Consider the following 16,220-nt stretch of genomic DNA (forward strand, 5'->3'; position numbering starts at 1 on the left):
AACAGTAGAAAACATAGGGATAAATGGTGCTTTCCTTAAAATAATAAGTAGTATTTATCTAAAATAATCTGCCAGCATTATCTGTAATAAGGATAAGATAGGAGCTATCCCAATAACATCAGTTGTGAAGCAAAGAGTATCACCATTATTAGTCTGTGTTGTACTAGTAATGCTAGCTGTAGCAATAAGACAAGAAAAATAAATGGAAAGAATTAGAATACGCAAGGAAGAAACAAAAGTACCACTCTTTGTAGTAGATGATGTGGTGATATACTTTAAGAACTCTAGAGAATCCAATAAAAAAAACTAGTTGAAATGAGTAACACCTTTAGCAAAGTTGCAGGTTATAAAATGAACCCATATAAATCATCAGCATTTCTATATATTACCAACAAATTCCAACAAAAAAGAGATGGAAAAAGAAATTCCATATAAAACAACTGTAGAAAAAAATAAAATACTTGGGAGTGTATCTGACAAGACAAACCTAGAAACTATATGAAGACAATTATGGAACACTTTTCACATAAATTAAGTTAGATCTATACAGTTGGAAAAATATTGTTTATGGGTAGGATGAACAAATATAATACAAAGATAATTTTACCTTAGTTAATTTATTTTTTCATTGCTGTACTAATCTGACTACCAAAAACTATTTTATAGAAGTAGGAAAAAATAACAACATAATTCATCTGGAGGAACAGAAAGTCCAGAATATCACAGGAATTAATGAAAAAAAAATATGAAGGAAAGTGGCCTAGCAGTACCAGATACCAAACTGTATTGCAAAGCAGTAATCATCAAAACAATCTGGTAGTGGCTAAGAAATAGAGTGGTATAAATTAGGTACATAACAAAAATAATAAATGACCACAGTAATATAATGTTTGATAAAATTGCTGGGAAAACTGCAGAGTGATTTGACATAAATTAAATATAGACTAACCTTTCATACAATATTCCAAGAAAAAGTCAATATTGGCACATGATTTAGACATAAAGAGCAATACCATAAGCAAATTAGGAGAGAATGGAATAGGTAACCTTTCAGATCTATGGATAAGGAAAGATTTTATGATCAAACAAGAGACAGAGAACATTATAAGATATAAAATAAATAACTTTGATTACATTAAATTAAAAAGGGTTTGTACAAACAAAACCAGTGCAGCCGAGATTGAGAGGAAAGCAGAAAACTGGGGAAAATCTCTGATAAATGCCTCATTTCTCACATATGTATCAAAGTAAGTCAAATTTATAAGAATATGAGTCATTTTTCCATTTGAGAAATAGTCAAAGATATGAAGAGGCAGTTTTAAGGTGAAGTAATCAAAGCCATCTCTAGTCATATGAAAAAATGCTCTAAATAACTTGATTAGAGAATGCAAATTAAAAGAATTCTGAGATACCACCCCACACCTATCTGATTGGTTAACTTGACAGTAAAGGAAAATTACAAATGTCAGAGGGATATTGAATAACTGGGACATTAATCCACTGTTATTTGAGTTATGAACTGGTTCATCTATTTTAGAGAGCAATTTGTAATTATGCATAAAAGGGCTGAAATCTGTGCATACTTTTTTACCCAGCAATATCACTGTAGGTCTATATCCCAAAGATAGATATGCATGCATATATATATATATATATTATATATATATATATATACATATATATATATTATATATATATATATAATATATATATATAATATATATATGTGTGTGTGTATGTGTGTGTGTACACAATATATATATATATATATATACACACATACATGTACATATGTGTATGTGTGTGTGTGTGTGTGTATATATATATATATATATATATATATATGAAATTAAAGGACCAACATGTAGCTCATTTTACAGATGAGGGAGCTGAAACAAACAGCATTAAGTGACTTGCCCAGGGTCAGTCAGCTAGAAAATGTTTGGGGCCAGATTTGCACTTAGGTCCTCTTTACTCAAGGACAGGTGCTCTATTCACTGCCCCACTGCACACAGTAGTTACTTAATATTCTTTTTGAAAATCATTTGGCATAATAGAAAGAGAACTACTGAATATTATACTCAGTTCTCTTGGGTATTCATGATCTGAGAGATACCTGACAGAGTAGAAGCATAAAATAATTAAACTCATACAGTTATACGCAATAAAGAATTATGTAACATAAATTATGTGATTTAAAGCACTAGCCAAATGCATTTTAGATGAGGAAAAATGACAGTAAATGAATGACCAGAAAAGACTCAAAGGAAAAGGATCTATAAGAATGCTAAATTCAGATAGGGTTAAGTAGCAGAAAGAGCTTTTCAAGGGAGTCTTCCATGGTACTTTTTGAAAGAGAATCACTGATTAGAAAAATCAAGTCACAAAAAAACCTAGTGCTCTTTATTGGCTTTTAGAAATCTCAATTGTATTCATGGGTCTACCTTTCAAAGCCTGGGTTGCTATGTAGCCTCTCTAGAACCTCCCTAAGGGAGACCATTTAATTTTTACCTCAAGCAAAACACCATATTTGGGAATTAAATGAAAAGTAAAAAAAACCCAAAGCAGTAAAGCTATAGCAGAAATACAAACTTACATAGGAGAGGGGACATGATAATCATTGCAATAAGCGTATTTTTATGGTCAATGTATTAAAACACAAGTATAGCTTGATATACTTGCCCTTCATAAAATGCAACTATTATCTTCATCCAGCAAGATATCATGGTTAAATACTGTGGCCATTAATATTTTCTGGTTTTTTTTCAGGAAGATAATAAAAAAAATTATAATTTACACCTCTGGAATTTAGTTTTTACCACCAAAAAACAATCCTAAAACAACTTTAGGTATTCCAATAACAACATTCTTTATTCAGCTTCTGAAAACAATAATCAGTACCATACATATTGACAATTGAAATAAACCTGTAACAAAATCCAACAACATATATGCAGGTGAAAATGATCAAAAGGGAGTACAGAAGCAAATAAAATGTCCTTCCTAAATTTGATTAAAGGTATTTATACATTTATTCCTCCCTCTTAAAAATTGTAAATAGCTTAAAGATTACATTTCATAAATGGTTTTATTTTATAAACAAACACATATTTTAAGAATTTATTATGCTTAAGTTTTAAAATTAAACTCATTAAAATAATTAACATATATCTTTGACTCCTTTTATAAAAAATCTGCTTACTGAGCACCCTATACAAAATCAATAAATCACCACTATAGAAAAGGGAAGAAAAGAAAACAGAAGAGTTTGCTTGGCAGTTTTCTTAGTATTTCACATTTTTATTTATGTTATTTCAGTTATCATAGATTATACAAAAATATCAAGTATTTTGATTTCCTAACGGATATCAAATTCACCCAGAAGTAACAATATTATGTCACTGATAACTCGAAACTGTCAGAAACACAAATGATTCTGGTACCTTTGGTGTCAAAGCATTTCATTACTGTTTCCCATGCCAGAGAAGAAGAGCTGTCCCAAATCAATATTTTGTCATCCATGCAGAAGCAAGAGTTGATAAACATGAAATATCACTTCCAAATACAAAACAAGCCCTTGTATCTGTAATTTGTGACTCTCTCAAAATGTTGTGCCTTTCAAAATGATTTAAGAATGCTATTCATTTCAACTCAAATGACATAATATTGGAGAAAATATATAGCAACATATACCATTAAATTATTTATATTTATAAATGACACATGGATAAAGTTCAAAATAATTTTATGTTGCCGCAAAATAGAACCTGTATTTTTATATAACAATTCTCATGGGGGGATGGGAGTGAAGAAGTCTTATCTACTCACATGTTAATTTTCACAATTATTAAAAGGGATATGCATTCAGTGTTATCAGTTTAAAAACAGGGACACTACAAAAAGTGATAGTTACAGTCTTCAGTATATATGCCACAAGGAAATATAGAGAATCAAAAGGGCCGATGGGGGAAGGAAAGAAGAAAATATAGCTGCCACAATTTTTATCTCTCCTTTTCCCGCAGCTATGAAGTACTTTTAAGATGCCATTAATAAATACTACTACTAATAATAAAGATGTCATTAATAACATTTAATCTGCCATCACTTACAAAAACTATTAACGTAAAAAGTATAAGCACTTTTAGGAATTCAGGTGAGACATAATTCTTCCATGAATTGAAAGGGAAAAAAATAGATACAAAGCTTTGAACAATTGAGAATTCTCTAGAGAAGATAATTTTTCTTCCATTAGGAAACTTATGTAAAAAGCAATCTTACCATCATTTACTGGTTCTTGCTTCTGATCATCTTCCACAGGTGGTTTTTTGGGAATCACCACTAATTCTCGTTGTTCTGATGATTCAAAAACTACACCAGTTAGAAGCACTTGTACTGTCTCTTCCACTCGATGCCGGGCTCGACTGATTATACTAGCTAGAAACAACAAGGATGTATTCTATTATTTTGATTCATGATTATTCTCTGATGATTTGGGATTCTTATGACATGAAAGGGTGAAAAACCCTTTTCCTGTTTCCAACTAGCCTTTAGTGAAAAGGCATAGAAACTTATGTCATGTTCAAACACTGAAACTACAGCAAAGGAAGAAAATGATTCCAGAACTCAGGGGGAAAATTCTTCAAGATAATAATCAGAAAATGAAACTCCAGGATAGTCTATGGAATAAATCACAGCACTGGGAGTTGGGATAACTATTCAAAGTTTGTTCCAACACTGGATTATTGAGGAAGAGTAAATGACTTCCTTTTAAAATTGTTATCAACTACCATATATGTAGTTGATATATTGAATAATCTCTTTATAATTAAATAGCAATGCTGGGAAAAAATAAAGAGAAAGTAGGGACTGGGCACATTTAATAAATGCTTAGAAGAAAAACAAATTTTCTTCACAGTAGAATTTATTGAAAATTGATCAAGTAACATCATTGATATCAGAGTTTTATATTACATACTTCTTTAGTTATGTTATTTCTTCAACTACTAATTGGGTCAGTCTAAATTTTTCACTTAAAATATTTTAAATTTATCCTACTTTAACAATTGTAAAAATAACAAACTAGTTTTAAATGTTATGAAAACTAAAAAAAAAGTGTGATAATTATGTAAAATGTAATCTGAACATATATTTATATTTATCCAATAAATGATTCTTATTTAGATAAGGAATATCAAGCTACTAAATCCGTATCATTAGATGAAAGCATTTAATACTTTTGATTGTTATGTAATGATCCTATATTGAAAAATCAAAACATGATTTTAGGGTGCAGGAATGAGTGAAAGTCAGCAGCTCCATTTTAGAACAAAATGACACAAACAAGGAGCTTGAAAGTCTCTCTCTCTCTCTCTCTCTCTCTCTCTCTCTCTCTCTCTCTCTCTTTCTGATTCTGACTCCTCTTTCCTCTGGAACCAAGTCTATGGGAAACTATATGAATGGGAATCATATTTTAATTTTTACAGACATTTCAATCTTATGCTTATAACTACTTTGATGTACATAGAAATATCTTTTTTTCATTACCTAGAATAATTCATTGTACTTAGTATATTTGAATCAATGAATAGATGGATAAATGGTTGGATTGGAAACTATATCTTCCAGCTTTTACATTTTAAAGCAATATTCATCATTGACATGACTGACAAAGTAACCTTCTGAATGCATATATACACACACACACACACACACACACACACACATATATATATATATATATATTATATATATATATAAAACCAATCAATCAATAACTCAGCAAACATTTTAAAGTACTATGTGCTAGTCATTGTGCTAGAGGATATAAAGATAAAAAGAAAATAGTCTTTTCTCACAGAGCTTGTATTCTATTGGAGGGAACAACATTACATGCAATTATATGCAAAAAAGGTACTAAACTAATAGAAGCTAATGGGGGGGGATCACTAGCTGATTAACAAAAACACCATAAGTAAGAAATAATGCTTGAACTGAGCTCTGAAAATAGGGATTCCAGGAGACAGAAGGGTTGAGGAAGAAGAATGATGTGTAATAATCCTGGAAATATGGGTTGGAGGTAAATTGGGAAGGGTTTTATATGCCTAACAAAGGAGTTTGTGTTTGATCCTAGAAGTAATAGGGAACCACTGGAGTTTATTGATCAGGAGGGTCTTATGCAGGTGAGGTCTGGCCTTTAGATAATGTGTGTAGGAGTTTGGGGGCAACCGTTGAATGTATGGATTGAAAAAAGTGAAGAATCAAACATGATTCCGAGATTGTGAGCAATGGTGACCAGGATGATCATGTTCTCTATAGAAACAGGTAACAACCACCTCGACCACCACCACAGCCACAACTGTTAGCATTCATATAGTGCTTTAAAGTCTGCAAAGCACTTTATAAATATTATCTCATTTTTATCCTCAGGATCATGACACTCTCTTAATAAAAAAATAGAAAGATAAAAATGTGTTCATTGTCTATCAAATAAAGTACAAAATGTAAAATTCCTTAGGATAGCATTCAGAGCCCTCATGATCCAGCTCCACACTAAATTTCTAGCCACATTCCATAGCACTCTCCTTACTATATGCGATGGTTTAGCAGTATATATCAATGTTTATACTTGCCCTGCTTTCGCCTATTGCCTCCATGCCTTTATATACACTATGCTTATTCCTCAGGTCGATTACTCACTGACTTATACCATTTTCTCTTGCTCCTATTAAATCCTCTTCTTTCCAAAAAAACAGTTCTGGTGCCATCTTTTCCATATTGTTTTTCTCTATCTTCCCAGATGAAAGTGATCATTACACCCTTATTGAATAATTCAGGTCACATAATCATTTTCTAAACTGTATTAATAGTCATTTGTGATTATATCACATTGCCACAAAGGAATAAAAACATGGGAGTACGGATTAGATTGTGTCATTTTTAACCTTTTTATCACTAGTGCTTACACATCCTGCATGCAATAGGTATTTAATAAATGTTTGCTGAATTAAAATTTAAAATGATAACTAACGCTTTGGTGGATATTATTGGGAAGGTACAAATGGCTAGGGAAGAAGAAGGTTTTCTGGCTAAGATTAATTTCACTGCCTTAAGTCATTATAATGGAAATGAGTACATTGAAAGTTATAATTAGTATTATGCCACTGGTCTTGTCTTCTAAATTGTTAGGAAATCTGAGAACTAAAAATATAGGCAATTCATTTCCAATGAGTACATGTTTCTATTACATTATTCATCTTCAAGTGAGTAGTTACTTCAAATAGCTATACCAACTATCTTTGCCAACAGAGAAGCAAAAGTAAAAACGTTCAAAGGATCAAGTAATCAGAGTTGGAAGAGAATTCATTGATCAGCCAGCTCAATGCATACCAGGAAAAGAATCCTCATTACAATATGCTGACAAATGATCATTGACCTTCTGCTTAAGGGCCTCCAACAATGGAGAAGCCACTACATAGTGAGTCATATAGCCTTGGAACAATTTTAATTGTTAAGAATGTTTTCCTCAAATCAAGCATAAATTTTCTTCTACCCAACATTCTTGCTTTTGGTTTCTGAATTTTTAAAAGAAAAATGTAGCTATGCTTCTTCAAGACTTCAATGGTTATATAATCTCATTGTTATACCTATTCTCTCCATAGTTCAAATCAATAAATCAACACAAAATTATTAAGTGTCAATCATGTATTAAACACTCTACTGACTGCTAGAGATATAGAAACAAAAAAATTCAATGGTTCTTGCCTTCAAGGAGTTTACATTATATCAGAAGGATAAATCTTGAGTAAATACAAAATACATACAAAGTAAATATAAAGTTATTTTATGGGTGAAATGCTACCAGGTGAGGGGATGAAGACAGATATAATGCTTGAGGTGTATTTGGCAAGGACTTTGAAGGATTTTAGCAATTTAAGAGGCAGGAGTCCCTTTAAAAAGTTGTGGAGACAGGAAATAATAAAATGTTGTGTACAGGGACAAGCAAAAAGGCCAATATGGCTAGAGGGCATGAATGGAAGTAATATGTAATAAATCTGGAAAGGTAGGGTGAAGCCAAATTGAGAAGGACTTTAAATGCTAAAAAGGGAAGTTTTTATTTTATCCTAGAGGCAATAAAAGGCAATGATGGATTTTATTGAGGAGAGAAGTAACATGTCCACATCTGTTACTTTGGCAGCTGTATGGTAGTCACAGTAGAAATGGGAAGGACTTAGGGAAAAGGTCTTCATTAGAAGGTAATTTTAAGTGTTCAAGTGATAGGTTTTGAAGGCTTGAAAAAATAGTATATATTCAAGAGATATTGTGGAGATGCCACCTAAAAGACTTGGCATCTGATTGGATATGAAACTCATTATGCTATACATATATGTATGCTTATGTATGTACAAAGTGGTGCTCAATCCTGAGAAGATACTCTCCATGTATGCAGTGGCATAATGGCAGCAGCAAAATGGTGGATAGTGAAGTATATAGTGCTAAAAAATCACCTCTAAGATCAAATATAAAATCTTTTTTGGCATCCAAATTTCAATAATCTGCCTTCCCTTTTCATTCTTTACACAACCCCTTCCCATGTAATCTGCAATCCAATGTAACTGGCTTCCTCGCTTTTCCTTGAACAAGGCATTCCATCTCCAAACTCTGAGCATTTTCTCTGGGGCTTTCCCATGTCTAAAATACTCTTACTACTTTTCTCTGCCTCCTGACTTCCTTCAAGTCCCAGATAAAATTTCACCTTCAGAAACATTTCCTGAGCCCCCTGAATTCTGGTGTGTTCCTTCTGTTGATTATTTCTAGTTCATAGTGTATATGGCTTGTTTGTATATCTTGTCTCCCCCATTAGACTGTGAGCCCCTTAAGAACTGTTTTTATATTTCTTTGTACTCCCACCACTAGCCCAGTGCCTGGCACAAAGGATTTTAATAAATGAGTATTGTCTATCTGACTAACTAATGAAATCACAAGTGTTTAAATGTACTAAAGTACTGAAATAAATAAATGCCACCAGAGTTGTGCTTATTTACTACAAAGAAGACTAATTTTATGCCCTGACTTTCTCAATTCGATTTCATAATTTAATGCAGTGCACTGCAACAAAAATTCCTTGGGGGAAAAAGAGAGAGATGAAGAGAAAGGAGGAGGAGGAGGAGGAAGAGAAGACAGTTTAGCAAAATTAATATAGTAACTATAATTGTCTGATATCATAAATAAGTTTATACACTTAGAGTCTTCCACCTCTTCCGTGAGGCAAATTTTCTTCACATTTCTATCACAGGCTAACCCACAGCAAAGTAAATAAAAGGTAAATGACAGTAGCAAGCTCTATTTTATGCACACTAACTTTCCTTTGCAAAAGATGTAAAAATAATATGTACTTTAATGCATCATTAGACTGTTTTAGTTTAATCAATTCTTCATGAATTCTTTCATCTAGGAAAACAAAAGTCTATACTTACAGGAGACATGAACAACAAAGCTGTCAGAAGACAGGGGAAATTGTTTATGTTTTATTACATCATTTTAATCTGATGACCATAGACTGTAAATTCTAAACCGATGTTCATCTCCATAGAGAATAAGGAGTCAATTATCTTTTACTGAGAAAAAAAGGAAAAATTTCTAACTCATTTTGAAAGACTACTGATGGTAATTTAGTGCCTTTGTGCTTGAAAGATTTGCTTTCACCATAAAAAATATTCTCCAGCCTAGTATTAAAAAGTACTGCAAGTAAATCAAATGACATAGTTATTTGTCAAATGGATTTCTAATCAGATACAATTTTAATTAAAGTTATATCACACAGAGAAAGCAACTGACACAATGTTTCCAAGTAGAATCTTTAGCATTTTCTTCCTCAAAGTGATAGTAAAGAGAGACAGTGTAATGTAGGGGAAAGAGAATTGTAAGAGACCTCAGGAAAGCTGGATTTCAGTTCTAGCACTGGAAAATAAGCAGTGTCATTTCAGGATCACTTTATTACTTCCCCTGTTTAAGCTTCAATTTACCTATATGAGATAAAGGGTTGGACCCAAACTCTAAGTCTTATTCTAGGCCTGACATTCTTTGATCATATAACATACATACCATGGTGTGTTTTAGGAGGCGGTGCTTCTGGGATGCCCAGTATGGGGTAATTCCAACGTATGTTGCAGATGTCCCCATTTTCTGTTCTTGTTGTGCTATTCAGACATGCAAATTTAAAAAATTAAAGTGCTAGAAAATGTAGACATCTACTAGTGTCTTTCTATTTTTTTAACTAAGTAGTATTTTAATTTTTAAAAGGAATATATTTTTAGAAACATGGATCAAAGGAAGCCAATAGTAACGTACCTTCTAGAAGGCACACTCTTCAGTCATGCTATATCTGGGTTATACACATTGCATAATGCCATGACTTTACATCTGTTCCATTCTGCTAAATTTCTTGATTTATACAAAATCCCACATTAATTCAAGTTGATTTCTAGGCATTGGCATCAACGGTCACTTTCCTGGTCAAGTCTTCAACTGGTATTCAACACCATCTTTTGTGACTTTGTACGTGAGTCAGGTTACTTGCTAATTCTACACAAGCTTGACATATTTAAAACTCTGGCTCACAATTCAAGCCAAACCTCACGTGAGTATCAAATGCTTACCCTTCTTCTCCTCTGTCCTTGAGATGTTTTCTGATACAATGTTAAAATGTATCTCCTTCCACAGAGTGGGTTGTGATTTCGTTTCTGATTTTCTTTTAATGCAATAGAAAATGATATATCAAGGATACAGGAATAGTGTCAGTTGAAAAAAAATCTTTTTTAAAGTTACCTTTCCAAACCTGGGCCCAAGTCATCTGCCTTATCGTAAGTCCAATATTCACCGTTTCCCCTCACCACCTCGACAATCACCATTGCTTCATATAATTTCATAATATGAGGAACAAATAACACAGGGATATCCAACTTTGCTTTCGGAGGTAATGGTATTCCTGTAAAACAAGATTCCTTTTTGATATAAAAATGGAAAGAATAAATAGTTCAATAAAATTAGATAATAACCTAAATACTTTAAGCTTTATAGAGTTATTAAAGTAATTTTAAATCACGAAGCAAAGTATATTAAATAATTTCACCAGTGAAAGCCGATCTCAGTGCACACACCTCTTTAAAAAATGCATATTGGCCTAAGGTAGCATATTTTATCCAGGAGGAAGTGAAGAAATATGAAAAGGGTGCTGGTATATTCCCTGGATATGACCACCACAGCCTATGAATTTTCTCAAGCCTGAGAAAGACTTTATGTTTCTTCTAAGGTAGTAAATCCACAACTGTTATTATTCAGCTTAGCTAAACTCCTTTAGAAGATTTGAAATAGAGGTTAAGTTTGGGGGTTAACTGTTTTTAGTGTCCAATCATTCCTTGTAATTAAGTCATTCCTCTCTTTGGGACCAAAAGTATTTCCCATAAAAACTTTCATTTCTCAGGAGATCTTCAAAAGTAATCAATTCCTACTTTTAAAATATGGGAACAAGTACCTTGTGATATTAAGAAGGCAGAATGATGAAGAGCACTCCTATATTCTATTAGACAATCAGACATTAAGAGTTCAAAATAGTGGGAAGCATTAGATAATACTGGGGGCTTCATTGGAAAGGGAAGTTCCATGATGCCACAAAGCAGAGGTCTTCCATTTCATTGTGAGCGGATTGGAGTCAGTTTTTCTCTTCTGTATAACAAGTGATTGTTTCTCCCTTGTACTTTTTGAGAAGATAAAAAGGTTTGTATAATTATTTTGTCTTGGAAGATTCTATCAAATTGCAAAACCATTAAAAGCATCTCTATCACATCCCTCACTCTCTGAGTCCACTGTCCTTTTCTCCCAAAGCCACCTCTGTGATTAAATAATTAAACACAACCCTGTGATTAAACAAACACAATACTATCCCCTATTCATGAATTCATGCCATTCTCAGGAGAATTCTGCTTATTCTTAGCCAAATTGTAGCCCTAAATTACACCCCCATCTGATCCTACCCATATTCTACTAATCAAAATTAAGAGAACTGTATTAACTGGATATTATAAACACATGTTATCTCACTTCATTGGGCCCCTTACTACAGCAAGGCAATCCATTTTTTTCTCATTGATTCCCTTTCTCAATCCCTGCAGAAGAGATTCTATTCCTTTCTTTGCTCCTCAAACCTCCTCCACCTTCTTCTCTCCCTTCTGTCAGGACAGGACTTTATATCTTACTTTTCTGAGAAAATTGAGGGCATTTTCACTGAATTCTCTCTTCTCACTTTCTTTTCATATCAAAATTTCTCAACACCTACCTTTTCCTCTGTTACTTCAGTCTCTAACAAGGAAGCACCTCTTCTCCTCATCAAGATTAATGCCTACTTGCCTCACTGAGTCTGCTCAGTCTTGCTGATTCAGCATCTACTTCATAACCTCTGAATGTAGCTGTTAGACAAGGCTCTTGTCCTCTCTTCTCTCTATGTACGTTCTCTCCCTTGGTTACTTCACCAGCTCCTGTGTGTGTATGTACACATACATATACATATGTGCAAATAAATGTACATATGCCTGCACACATGTATAAAACACACACACAGCAGCTGATGAAGTAACCGAAGGAGAGCATGCATAGAGAGAAACTATATATACATGTATACACACATACATACGTATACACATATGTGTGTACTGTAGTGTTTATGCACATATATGTATACATACATATACATATATATCATATCATATATTATGCATGTCATTGTTTGTGTGTATGACTCTCAGATCTATGTGTTCAGCCCCAGTCATTCCTTGAAGTTTCAAATCCCACACCAAAGACTACCCATTGAATATTTGGGATGTCTCAAAGTCATTTCAAATTCAATATGTCTAAAACAAAACTAAAAATCTTCCCCCATCAACCTAGTCTTCATCCAAATGCCCCCATTTTTGTCTAAGGTACCATAATTTTTCTAGTTTCCCAAATTCATAATTTTAGTGTTATCCTGTATTGCTCATTCTATTTTTACCACATTTATCAAATCATTTGCAAAATCTTTCCTATTCCTACTTCCACAACATCTCTCCCATCTCATCCCTTTCTCTACTCATACAGAAATTTCCTTAGATCAGTTAGCCAGTCAGCAGGTATTTACTAAGTGCTTACTCTTCCAAGCTATGATGAATTCTGGCCCTCATCACTTGTCACCTAGACAATAGCAATGTCCTACCAATTGGTCTTTCTACCTCATCTCTCTTCACTACAAGCTATCCTCCAAGATGCTATGGAAGTGATTTTCCTCACAAAGTCATTAACATCTTTCTCATTCTCACTCACACCTGACCACAGATCTGACCACATCATTCTTCTACTAAGTAAACTCCTGTGACTCCATATTTCCTCTATGATAACACATAGACTCTTCGACTTAATTTTGAAAACCTTTCACAATCTTTTCACAACATATTTTAAGCTCATTGTACATTACACTCCTTCCCACATTCTACAATTCAGTCAAACTGAGCATCTTTATGTTTCTTAAAAAGGAGTGAGTGCTTTTGTACCAGCCCTCTCTCGTCATAAGAACACATTTCTACCACATGGTATCCTTTCCTTCCTTTCATATATATCTCAATCACCTCCTTCTAACACACACACACATAAACTCATTATGTGTGTGTGTGTGTGTGTGTGTGTGTGTGAGACAGAGAGAGAGAGAGAGAGAGAGAGAGAGAGAGAGAGTCCACTGTCCTTTCCTCCCAAAGCCAACCCTTATTAAACAATTAAACACAATTAAATACATATATATATACATATATATATATATCACATTATATGTGTGTGTGTATGATGCTCAGTTTGACTGAATTGTAGAGTGTGGGAAGGAGTGTAATAAAAATTGATATAAAATTTTAAATTTAGTAGATTGCTGAAGGGAGATTACAGACATATATATCACAAAGATCATATGTTATGATCAAGTAGGATTTCAACCAGGAATGCAGGGCTGGTTCAATATTAGGAAAACTATCAGTATAATTGATCACTATCAGTTACAAGAATAAAATTATGTATTTCTCTGAAGAGATGCAGAAAAAGCCTTGAAAATTATAACACCCATTATTATCAAAAACACTAGAAAGCATAGGAATCAATGGAGCCTTTCCTAAAATGATAAGTAGCATCTATCTAAAACCAAGAGCAAGTATTATATGCAATAGGTACAAACTTGAAGCCTTTCCAATAACAACAGGGGTGAAGTAAGGATGTCCACCATCAACTATTATTTAATATAAAAATGCTAGCTATAGTAATAAAAAGATAGCAATAAGCAAAGAGAAATTAAAGGAATAAAAATAGGCAATGAAGAAACAAAACTATCGCTCTTTATAGAAAATACATTGACATATTTAGAGAATGCTGGAGAGTCAACTAAAAAACTAGTTGAAACAACAACTTTAGCAAACTTGGAGTTAATAAAATAAACCCTCATAAACACCAGTATTTCTATATACTACCAATAAAATCCAGCAGGAAGAGACTGGAAGAGACATTCCACTTAAAATAAGAACAGACAATATAAAATACTTGAGAGTCTACCTGCCAAGACAAACTCAGAGATCATACAAGCAAAATTATACAACACTATTCACAGAAATAGATTAAACAACTGGAGAAATATTAATTCCTTGTAGGTAGGCTGAGCCAGTATTACAAAATTGCAATTATAACTAAGTTAATTTACTTATTAAGTATCATGACAATTAAAATGCCAAAGTATTTTTTTATAAAGCTAGAAAAATAGTAACAAAATTTATCTGGAAAAAACAATAGATTCAAAATTTCATGGGGATCAATAGAAGAAAATGTGAAGAAAGAACGCCTTGATGTTCCAGATTTTAAATTACATTACAAGGCAAATAAGCAAAACAATATGTTAAGAGCAAAGAAATAGAGTGGTGAATCAGTAGAATCGATTGAAACACAATACACCATAATAAATGACCAGAGTAATCTGGTGTTTAATAAACACAAAGATCCAAGTTTTGTAAGAAGTCAACATTTGATGAAAATTTCTGAGAAAACTGGAAAGCAGTTTGGTAGAAATTAGGCATATACCAACATCTTACACAATATGCCAAGAAAAGGTCAAAACAGGTAAATGATTTAGACATAAAGGGTGACAGCATGTGTATGGGAAAACACCCCAGTCAGATCTATGGATAAAGGAAGAGTTTATGACCAAACAAGAGTTAGAAAAGATTATGGGAAGTAAAACAGATCATTTTGGTTGCATGAAATTAAAAAGTTTGCACAAACGAAACTAATACATCCAAAATTAGAATGAAAACAGTAAACTAGGAGAAAATTTTACTGCAAATATAAGTACAATTTCTCAAATACATAGGGAACTGAGCCAAATTTACAAAAATAAAAGCTACTTCCCAGTTGATAACTGACCTAAGGATATGAACGGACAGTTAGAAGAAGAAGAAATCAAAGCTATCAATAGTTACATGAAAAAAAATCTGTATGTAACAACTGATTGATTAGAGAAATGCAAATTAAAACAACTATGAGATATGACTTCACATCTACCAGATTGAATAGCATGACAGAAAAGGAGAATAACAAATGCTGGAGGGGGTATATAAAAATTGGAACCCTAATCCACTGTTGGTGAAGTTGTGAACCATTCTAGAGAATAATTTAGGACTATGCCAAAGGTAATCAAACTCTGTATACCCTTTAACCCAGAAACACCACTAATAGGTTTGTATTCCAAAGAGATTAAAGGAAATGTAAAAGAACTCTTTTGTACAAAATATTTATAATAGCACCTTTTGCGGTGTCAAAGAATTAGAAATTGATGGGATGCCCATCAATTGAGGAATGGTTGCATAAGTTATGGTATATGATTTGATAAAATACTATTGTGCTATAAGAAGTGATGAAGCAGGATGATTTCAGAAAAACCTGGAAATATATTTATATGATCTCATGCAGTGTGAAGTCAGCAGAACTAGGAGAATATGGTACAAAGGAATAGTAATATTGTCAAGCTATTCAACTGTGATAGACTTAGCTACTCTGATCAAGACAGTGATCTAAGACAATTCCAAAGGATCCGTGATGAAAAATCTATCTATATCCAGAGAAAGAAGCTGATGAACTCTGAAGGCAGATTGAAACATATTTTTTACTTT

General features: G+C 32.9%; 1 protein-coding gene across 1 annotated transcript in view; it reads right to left on the reverse strand.

Annotated features, from left to right (window-relative positions):
- The window catches only part of CFAP47 (cilia and flagella associated protein 47), a 965,255-nt gene that overhangs the window by 130,700 nt on the left and 818,335 nt on the right, over positions 1-16,220 (reverse strand). Inside the window, exons 59-61 of the mRNA XM_036744194.1 lie at positions 10,825-10,984; positions 10,102-10,196; positions 4,279-4,434 (exon numbers count right to left, since the gene is read on the reverse strand). Coding sequence (XP_036600089.1) covers positions 4,279-4,434; positions 10,102-10,196; positions 10,825-10,984 — 411 coding nt within the window. The remainder of the gene's footprint in view (positions 1-4,278; positions 4,435-10,101; positions 10,197-10,824; positions 10,985-16,220) is intronic.

Source organism: Trichosurus vulpecula, chromosome 2 (genome assembly GCF_011100635.1).
Source record: "Trichosurus vulpecula isolate mTriVul1 chromosome 2, mTriVul1.pri, whole genome shotgun sequence".
NCBI classification, from domain to species: domain Eukaryota; kingdom Metazoa; phylum Chordata; class Mammalia; order Diprotodontia; family Phalangeridae; genus Trichosurus; species Trichosurus vulpecula.